A 10,987-nucleotide genomic window follows, 5' to 3' on the forward strand; every position below is an offset into this window, starting at 1 on the left:
ACAACTTGTATGCAAATTCAATGTTAATCAGTGGGTGTTGTTTACTTGCACAAGAAATGGGGATTGGCTGTAGCAATGTCGCCAACTTAGCCACTTTATTTACATTTACATTACATTTAGTCATTTCTACATTTAGCAACTTTTATACCCATTGAATTTGCAGTTAAAAACGTAAATGAAAACCAATAAATAAAATAGAACATAAAATTAAAACTGAACATTACTGTACATTTTAATTTTGTCACTATTATTGTTTGGGCATGAATAAAAAAACTTTTAATTTTGGGTTAGCATTTTATTTTTCAATTTGGCATGAAATGTGATGTGCATTATCACCGTTAAAATTAAAATTCAACAATTTTATGTTTACATTTTTATTTGAGCTTTTAATTTTTTTTAAATTTGCGACATATTCTGCCAGACACACCAGGTTTTAATAAGAAAAGAGTTTAAGAGGTACAGTGCAAGATTTTAAATGACCAATTTCTGGTTTGTTTCTCAAATAGCTATAGGCTGCAAAACCACTAAAAATATTAGTATTTTTTAAAAAAATGCCCAAAACAGAAGATAAGGATGGCATGCATTCATTTGAGAGAATACCTGAGTTATGTGGGGACTTTTGGGACTGTTTCTACCTCAGGATTTGAAATGAAAATAGCAAACACTAACAAAAACTGCTGGGTTATTTCCTACCCACCGTTGGGTCAAAAAGGGATAAACCAAACCTCTTGGGTTGTAATTTAAAAGGCACATATTACGCAAAATCGGCTTTAACAAGTTGTTTGGACATAAATGTGTGTTGGCTTTAACCCCTCCTTCTTTTGTAATCCCCCACTGTAAAAAAACATGGAAGTGTTTGGTGGCTTCTAAATTCATCCCTGTTTGGATCCTAAGGAATGAATGGGGCTAGGCTAAATGCTAACACATTCACAACGCACTGTACAAAGATAAAGTATGTATTTAAAAAAAGGTATGTATTAATTCATCTGGTAAGAACATAGTAAAATATTGAAAAACGGTGCACCTGATGCTGCGCAGCATCAGGCGCAAATGGGTTAAGAGTAGAAGAAGTGAAAAGGGTAACTCAGCTTGTTATACTGAATATTCACATTTTTGCTTTATTGTAAAGTAAAGATCCAATGAATTTTGTATGAGACAATAAAAAAATGCAGAGCACATAAACAAGGCTACTAAAATGAATTATCTACATAAATAAAAAACCACGAACTCTAAATATTATTATTTATATAGAGTATTATAATTAGGGATGCACCGATACCGATACTGGTATCGGGTATCGGCCTCGATACCACATTTTCTAAAGTACTCGTTAAAAGTCCCCCGATACCTGGAATCGATACCACGGTCTTAGAAATGTCTATGTTTGAGCGGCGTGTAAGGGGTTAATGCCTCTTGTGTTGTCCAAAGAGGCAGAGTTTACAACAAACTGGAAAACAAGTCCTTTGTTTTTTTTTTGTTAAATTATATGACTAAAGCTGTTACCTGTAAATTTAAATCATGTTTTTTATTAAGTACTCGGTATCGGTAAGTACTAAAATGCAAGTACTCGTACTCGTACTCATATTCCAAAAAAGTGGTATCGGTGCATCCCTAATTATAATATACAGTATTACAAAAGTAGTTTATAATGTTAAAGGTCAATATTTTACTATGTTCTTACCTTAACTTAAACAAAATAATACATCCCTGTCTTTTTTCAAAGCCTGCACTTCGTCTTTGTACAGCGCCTTGTGAATGTGTTAGCATTTAGTCTAGCCCATTCATTCCTATGGCTCCAAACAGGGATGAATTTAGAATCAACCAAACACTACTCATGTAATTGTCTTTAAATAGGGAAAACATGAAAATGTTTGGTTGCTTCTAAATGCATCCCTGTTTGGAGCCAAAGGAATGAATGGGGCTAGGCTAAATGCTAACACATTCACAACGCACTGTACAAAGATGAAGTGCACGCATTGAAAAAATACAGGAATGTATTATTTAATCTTAGTAAAGGTAAGAACATAGTAAAGTATTAAAAAACTGTGTAGTTTTCCTTTAAATATAAAAAACCAGTACACAACACTCACAGCAAAATAACTTAAAATCACAGCAAAAAGTGAGCTTATCACATTAGGGTCGACATAAGGCCAACATGTTTAATACACATTTCTTCTTTATGCATGATTCATCACTGCACTTTATTTTAGAAAAGCTTGTAATACTATATGTCATAAAAATGTATAGTTGCAAGAAAAAATATGTAAACCCATAAGAAATAACTGTTTTTTACAGTTATTTGCCAAAAATGTGATCTGATCCTCGTCTAGGTCACAACAATAGACAAACACAATGTGCATAAGCTGACAACACACAAATAATTCTAGTTTATTGTGTCTTTTTTATTAAACATTCATAGTGCTGGAGAAAAATGTAAGTGAACCTTTGAATTTAATAGTTTGTTGAACCTCCTTTGGTAGCAATTTCTTCAAGCAAGCGCTTTCAGTAGTTCTGAATCAGATCTGCACATTTTTCAAAGGCATTTTTGCCCATTCCCCATAGTATGACCATAGTATGAGCACACTGTGAGTGTACCATGACCTCACATTGTGACCATGGTATGAGTGTACACTGAGAGTGTACCATGACTTTACATCGTGACCACAGTATGAGCACACTGTGAGCGTAGCCTGACTTCACATCATGACCATAGTATGAGCACACTGTGAGTGTACCATGACCTCACATTGTGACCATAGTATGAGCTCACTGTAAGTGTACCATGACCTCACATCATGACCATAGTATGAGCACACTGTGAGTGTACCATGACCTCACATTCTGACCATGATATGAGTGTACACTGAGAGTGTACCATGACTTCACATCGTGACCACTGTATGAGCACACTGTGAGTGTACTGTGACCTCACATTGTGACCATAGTATGAGCGCACAGTGCACAGTGAGTGTACTGTGACCTCACATTGTGACCATAGTATGAGCGCACAGTGTGTGTGGTATGACCTCACATCATGAGCTATTCACAATGTGAGGTCACTGTGCGCTCATATCATGGTCACAATGTGAGGTCATGGCACACTCATTGTGCACTCATACCATTTTGACATCACAGTGAGCTCACATAACTCACACTGTGATGATTATGGTATGAGAATGGTGTGACGTCACTATGATCATGGTGTGATCTAACGTGTTAACTGGGATGATGCCATCTATGTTCTTCACGATATGATGTCATGATACACTCACTTGTGCTCTCATATCATGGTCACAATGTAAGGTCATGGCACACTCATTGTGCACACATACCATTTTGAAATCACAGTGAGCTCACATAACTACACTGTGATTATCATGTATGAGAATGGTGTGACGTCACTATGATCATGGTGTGATATAACGTGTTAACTGGGATGATGCCATCTATGTTCTTCACGGTATGAGGTCATGCCACACTCACTGTGCTCTCATATCATGGTCACAATGTGAGGTCACGCCACACTCACTGTGCACTCATACCATGAACTCAACATTTTGAATTCACAAAGAGCTCACATATAGCTCACACTGTGATTATGACGGTATGAGAATGGTGTGACGTCACTGTTATCATCGCGTGATCTCCTGTGTTGACTGAGTAGGCAACTCCAAATAGTGCATTTTGTTTTTTCTTAAGCCAGTCTGTGGTGGATTTACTTTGATGGTCATTGTCCTGCTACATGAACCAACTTTTAATGAGCTTCAACTGGCAGACAACCACCCTGAAATTATCCTGTAGGATACTTTGTTACACTTGGGAATTAATTTACCATCTGATGGTGGCAAGTGGTCAAGTCCCTGAGGCAGCAAATCATTAAGTTCCCTCCACAATACTTCACTGTTTGGATGATGTTTTGATGTTGGCAAGCTGTGCCATTTTGACGCCATAGTAAAGAATTCAACTTTTCATCAGTCCATAAAATATATCCCAGTAGCACTAGGGTTTGCCAGGGTGCTCTTTTGCAAACTTCAGGCTCACAGCAATGTTTTTCGGGAGAGCGGCGGCTTCCTCATCCATAGTGTTCTCTATGGTGTGCTCGTGGGGTAAACATAAAGAGTGATTTTCATAGAAAACAATATTAGGATCTAGACTTGTAGATTTTAAATAAAGTGGCAGCTATACAGTCCATCCGAAATGTTGTTCATGCTATACAAGTAGAATGTTTAACCCCTTCATCTGTAAAAAAATTAAAATTTTAGTACTGGTTAATACCTTACTGTGGTTTAAATTAAAACTGGTATGTTAAAGCTTACCATTGTTGCTTACCTCTGAACCTGATGTAAAGAAAGATAATTACAATACCCATGATAATCAGAAGCGAAATCGTAATGGTGTAATTTCTTAATGTGACATTCCCTGTAAAACAACAAAAAATACAATTAAAATGTACAACTTGACATAAATTGCACACAATGCATAAAATGTATGTTTTGTGAGAATGTGCATTCCTTGCCACCATCATGCTCTACCAGTTGGTTACAAATAAGCTTAACTTTTGCGTTTAAATTAACAAAAATTTTTACTAAAAGTACAAACATGCATCTTGATTATTCAGCTTACTGGTGGAATTACAATATTGCCAATAAAACCTACAGCCCCATACACTTAACATGTACAGTATACGTTGAAGTGAGTTACCTTTATCATCTTTTCTAGGCAAGCTGATTTGGAAACTTTTCTGTGTTTTGCCACTTTCAGCCACACATTCCACATACTTCCCATGAAATTGTGACAATGTAATTTTAAGTTCACTTGTGGTGGTGTTTGAACCATCACTGTTGATCTGTATTGAAGTATTTGATTCAGAGAGATTGAGGTTCAGGTGTTTCTCTGTGGATTTCCACTGGAGTATTGGTGTGGGTTTACCAGTGGCTGAACACGTGACTGAAACATCTGAATCAGAACTGGATGCAGGTTTTATAGATGCTGTTATTTCCGATATACCTGGAAAATACCAGCATAATGTCTTGAATATTCAATCTTTCAAAGCAAAAGCAGAATTGCCATGATATGTGCAACATAATTTATTGCATTTAATTTGAGAATATACATTGTGCATTTAGTTTAAAGCTTAAAGGAATAGTCTACCCTTTTGCCATATTAAACTATGTTATTACCTCAACCTAGACGAATGCGTGCACTGTACAGCGCGTTGTGAATGTGTTAGCATTTAGCCTAGCCCCATTCATTCCTATGGTACCCAAAAAAAAGTTTTATTTTGTGGCACCATACTTACTGGCATAACTCTTCATGTAACAGTCTTTAAACAGGGAAAAGTATTTGGTGGCTTCCCTGTTTGGTACCATAGGAATGAATGGGTCTAGGCTAAATGCTAACACATTCACGACGCGCTGTACAGTGCACGCATTGAAAAAAGATAGGTATGTATTAATTCGTCTAAGTTGAGGTAATAACATAGTTTAATATGGCAAAAAATATGGTAGACTATTCCTTTAAGGACAAAGTTAAATGTAAAGCAGGCTATAAGTGTTTTTAGATTCAATTACTTTCTAATGAGTATCACATGTGCTCATTGAGTTGTGCCAGCTGTTCAGTCTCATATCATTTCTTTAAAACTGAAACTACAGTATCAAATGTGGCTTTTAAACATGAAATGAAAGTGCCAGGTGCAATAAGACTATTTGGTCAGCATTATTCTTAGGAGCGTCTTTTATAAAATATCAATGTTGTCCACCACAAGTTGAAACTCTTATTTAGGTTTCATTTCTGCTTTATGAAGAACCTTTTCAGTAATGCAACACTGGGGCAAATTGTCACAGAAGCAGTCTGAAACTTATGCTGATTAAATTGCATTTAGAGATATCATTCAAAATAAAATTTCAATTTAATTATAAAATACTTATTTTGATAATGGAAAATAAAGTTTTAAGTAAATAATTAAGGTACATTTTAATAGAAAATATAAACTGTGTTCTCTAGTAGTGTATTTTTCATACGTTTTGTTTATTAACATTTTTTGTTAGCCAAAACAGTGGATGTTTTTGCATATTACCTTATATTTTTGCAGTTTTAGGATTGTATTATTATTATTATCAATTTAAGGTTTAATTTTATTTGAGAAGGCACTGAAGAGTCAGTTATAATTATAAAGTACTGTAAATTATTCAACTTTTTAACAGTTTCAATAAACAGCAGAGACCCATTGTGACAACATGCCACTCTATATGACAACGTGTGTTTAATGCTCAGTTATACGGTAAATACATAATGGCTCGGTAACTGTACCCTCTAAAAACAAACGGTGCTATATAGCACCAAAAGTATAGTTCTTTGCTCGTAATCATAGAAGAACCATTTTTGGTGCCATATAGCACCGGTGAAGCACCTGTGTAGAACCATATAGGGGCCATATAGCACCACATATGGTTCTACATAGCATTATATGGTTCTACACGGGTCCTTCACTGGTGCTTCACCGGTGCTATATGGCACCAAAAATGGTTCTTCCATGATTACGAGCAAAGAACCACTTTTGGTGCTATATAGCACCGTTTGTTTTTAGAGTGTCCAATATTTGTTAACAATTAGTTAATGCATATGCTAACATAAACTAACAATAATCAATACTTCAACAGCATTTATTAATCTTTGTTCATGTTAATTTTAATCTTATTAATGATCTTATTTTAAGATCAAGTGTTGTAACTGGTAACATTAGGCTAATTATGTTGCATAAATTGACTAAAGAATTAATACATTCTGAAAACTATATTATATTGTTTGTTCATGCTAGTTAATGCATTTACTCATCTTTACTATTATAGCATCATTGTAAAGTGTTACTAATTGCTCTTTATCACTGCCTTAAGCCAAATGTGCCTACCTTTAACAGTGAGGCATAATGTTTCCCATTTGGCTCCTACTGGATACGCTTGGAAGGAACAAATGTAGCAAGCCTCGACCTCAAATGTGACGTTTTTGATCACGATAGACGTTGAATTAAACGACGCCATCGTGAAAAAGACTTTTCCGACATATGGATCTTCCACACGTTTCTTGTAAACCTCGCTGAATGTTGCCAGGGTCTCCGCGCGCTCTTCGCCGTGCACCCTCTGCCAGGTCACTTGCTTGACTCCGGATGGGTTCGAGAGCGCGCAAGAGAGCGAGGCATCTTTACCAAACACAACATTCGTATCCCCCTTTGTCACTATATCCGAAAGGCAAACTGTAAAAAAACAGCAAAAATGTGTTATAATCCTCCAAACGTCTCCATCCAATTTAAGCAAAAATAGATCTAAATTATTGCGACTTTGTTTTATTAACTAAAATAGCCAATTACCGACCCCCTTTAAGCAGGATGAAAATAACCATAAGAGACAGCATGGTTGACTCTGTATGATGTCTTAATGAAACATCTCTCTTATGTAGCTGTCTGGGAATGTATGGGGATCTCCAGTTCCACGTATTAAATGTGGCTAACAGCTGTGGGGGGAATTTCTGCCAACACCTAAACCATGTTATTAAACTGAATGCATTTTAAATGTACATTAATGTGTCGACTTATATAGCTGAATTACCCAGAGACCACACAGCACCGCAGAGAAAAAAACAATGCATTTTTAATAGTTTCCATAACAAATAACATATGAACTATCAGCTGTTTACGGGTTAAAACACAATTCCTTTGTGGGATGTTTTAGGGCGTTATTCCAGGAAGATAAAGGGATCTTCTTGGTTTCTATTCACCAGAACATCCCAACCAATAGCGCACAATACATTATAGACATAAAGAAACCATTAGTTTACATCAATATCAGTAGGCTACATTTAATAATACAACAGTATTTCTAAAATGTTTTTCTTGCAAGAAAAAGGAAGAAAGCAAGAAAAACATTACAGAAAGTTTTATTATGAAGTGTATTGGTAGAAAACCGATGCCAATAAGTGTGAGTTTGATTTGCATGGGGTTTAAAAAAAATTTCCGGAGAATCTTTGTGAGTCATCCTTTGAAACACTTCCTCTTTTATTTACCAGTAAACAACGAATGCGAAACTGAACTAAATATAAATCGATTGTTAAAAATAGAGATAAAAATACAAAATAAAAAACAAATACATAAAACTTCAATATCGTCAATATCGACACTCCTAACTTTGTTACGTAAATTTTTACTTAACTTTTTTTAAGTAGCCTTTAACAAACATTAGGCTACATTAGTAAACAAAATTGTTTACATTACAAAAATGGACGTCTGTTGTCCTGGACCAAAACAAAAAAAAAAACTAAAAGGTGGCTCGACATCCTAACTAGACATTAACAGAGATGCACCACTGTCTGTAACGAGCAGTCCCGAGAGCTTTGCATTAAATCAGCTAAATCCGCTAATTTCACAGTTTATCCCGAAGAACGACGTAACGTATACAAATATAATCCTTGTGACAACAAAATCCATACACTCATTTAATTGAATTTTCTTAATTCCTTCCTTGATGGTGATGAGTAAAAGAAGTAGCGTACTCTACAGTAATTTCCCGAAATGACGCATGATGACCAACCCAAGATGTTGTCAAAATAAAAGCCCGTATAAAACTCTTAAGCGACACGCTTCAGTAAACGAAAGATGACGTTATTAAGAAGCCTACATGAAAAAGTAGCCTACTGTAGTACACTTTAATATTCACTAAGTAAACTGTATTTCTAGATACTATAGTGTTTAACATTATTTTTATTAAAATATACTATCGTATTTAAATATGCATTTTCAAACGTTTCTTCACTAAAGTTAATACTACTACACAATACTGTAAAATATATTAACAAAGTGTAATCAGTCTTATAATATCCTACAGTACACTACAGTTTACTATAGTGGCTATATTAAAGTATACTACAGTTTTTCCATGCTTACATTTTATTTTACATTTAAAAATGTCAACGTGAACGTTTATAAAGGTGATTTATTATGCTAATTTATGCACATTTAATAACCCTCTTCAGTAGCAAACATGCTGTATAGATGATTTTTTGTGTTTGTTTTTTGGAAAGTATCTGAGCGGACAGCATTTTCTATTACTAATTTTTTTTTTGCCATCCTTTTGTTGCTTTTAGAATGATTGTGAAGACACAGTTTTGTACATATGTGACTTTTTTTTTAAATCTGACATCTGACGTCAGATAATGTCACAAAATTATATTTGGCTTGCTTTTGTTCCAATTAGAACAGAAAGAAATTGGCAAATGAGTCACCATATTTACTGATCAGGAAATCCTCATTAAATAATTGTATGTGTCAGAAAAGTTTGTTAGCAGAAACCAGATATGACACAGGCTGCTGTTCTTCTTTTATAGAGTATGACATAGCATTTTTTGGGGCAAATGAGTGATCTCATCAGTTTCTCTGGTTATTCATTGTAATGGTTATGTATATATTTAACCTAGACTTTAAACATCTGTTGGATTTTGTCCAAAATAATAGCCAAGAAGACATATTTGTGAACCTGTACCTCTAATTGCCTAATCTATATTTCAAGATCTATTTTTTATATATCTGTGATATTTTTCAGAATGTACATTTCCTTAAATGCAGATAGGTAAGGCCTTTAATCAGCATCCATGATTATCTTCCAACCATGGGTGTGTTTTGAAAAATATTTAAGCTAAGCGTCAACAAATTACATAAGTTACTGTTGCTGTATATTTATCAAAGGGAAACTCCACCAAAGGGAATTTAACAGAAAAAAACAACAAACAAGAAAGAAAAAACTTCCAACAAACAAAAACATTCTCAGATCTGCATGCATAATGCATCTTTGTTATCAAAGGTGGCTTCCTTGGTTTTGTTTAATTTGCACAAACATTTTTTGTTGACATTTTTGTTTACATAGGCTGGAAATTTTTAAAAGATTACAATTTACTTTATTATTTCAACATCTTGTAATTTTTATTTACCTGCTCTACAGTACTCCATGCATTCCATTCAGTAGGCTCATCCCTATGCCCCAAGCCCTTCAGAGTGACAGCTTTTTGGAATGCACTTCTACATAATTTTAATGAGCCGATCAAGGAAGTGCCTTCATTGCACTTGTACATTGATTCATACAAAACATGCTTGGACTGAAAAGTGAATATTGAGCCCACTTTTAATAAAAAACAGATATGTTTTGTAAAGTGCATGTTTGGTTTAGTGTTAGTTTGTTTAGGTTTGTGCTCACTTTGGTGGCACCATGGCCAATGTATATGCATTAAGTTTTTATGGATACATTTTGACTATGATTCCTGCTCATGCGGTTTAAAATTCGACATTCCGAAGGGCCCTTTGAAGCACTTCGGTTTGAAATGACCCATCAATATAGTGATTGTTTAAAGTGCCCTTCAAACGGATTCTAACAAGAGGGGATACAACCAAATCTCGGGAGATGTAAGGTTTGGTGGAGTTCTGGCTAGAGGGGATACAGCTATAGTTATATCTTGCAATGTGTTGGGTTTAGGGTTAGGTTTGGGCTTTAGAGATAGGATTAGTGTAAAAACAGTGGTTCTGGCAAGGTAGGATACAGCTACGGCCCAAATCCTGTGAAACGTTGAGTTTAAGGTTAGGTTTGGGGGTAGGATTAGGATGAAAACAAGCACTCATCCGGCAAACTTTCATGAGATTTTGGCTGTATTCCTTCTAGTCACAACCATTTGGGGCTAGGATTAGGACGAAAAACAGCATACTGGCTATAGGATACAGCTACGGCCTATCCCCTTGGGTTTGGTTGAAGGATGAAAACAGCACTCCTTCAAGATTTCACAAGATTTGAATGTAGCTGTATCCCCTCTAGCCCGATCCCTTCGAAAGGGGCAATATCCCATTTGAAATGCACCTGTTTCCTTGAAATTAACATTAATAATTATTTTAAAATAAATTAAATTTAGCGTCATTATTAGAGGAAGTTTCTAAATTTTACTTGTACTCTAAAAATAT

General features: G+C 35.2%; 1 protein-coding gene across 1 annotated transcript; it reads right to left on the reverse strand.

Annotated features, from left to right (window-relative positions):
* Positions 1–3,072: 3,072 nt before the first annotated feature.
* On the reverse strand, positions 3,073–7,430 carry LOC135735792 (nectin-3). Its single transcript, XM_065254341.1, has 5 exons — positions 7,368–7,430; positions 6,908–7,249; positions 4,702–5,007; positions 4,330–4,419; positions 3,073–4,239 (listed from the first exon to the last, which is right to left on the reverse strand). Exons 1-5 carry the CDS (start codon positions 7,405–7,407, stop codon positions 4,205–4,207), a joined length of 813 nt encoding a protein of 270 aa, XP_065110413.1. The 5' UTR covers positions 7,408–7,430; the 3' UTR covers positions 3,073–4,204.
* Positions 7,431–10,987: the final 3,557 nt, after the last annotated feature.

Source organism: Paramisgurnus dabryanus, chromosome 4 (assembly GCF_030506205.2).
Source record: "Paramisgurnus dabryanus chromosome 4, PD_genome_1.1, whole genome shotgun sequence".
Lineage (NCBI taxonomy): Eukaryota > Metazoa > Chordata > Actinopteri > Cypriniformes > Cobitidae > Paramisgurnus > Paramisgurnus dabryanus.

Coding starts and splice junctions, on each gene's coding strand:
- LOC135735792 (XM_065254341.1), bottom strand. CDS start 7,407: ATGCTGTCTCTTATGGTTATTTTCATCCTGCTTAAAGGGG. Junction 7,250..7,367: donor TTTCATCCTGCTTAAAGGGG/GTCGGTAATTGG, acceptor GTTTTTTTACAG/TTTGCCTTTCGGATATAGTG. Junction 4,420..4,701: donor GCCTAGAAAAGATGATAAAG/GTAACTCACTTC, acceptor GTTGTTTTACAG/GGAATGTCACATTAAGAAAT.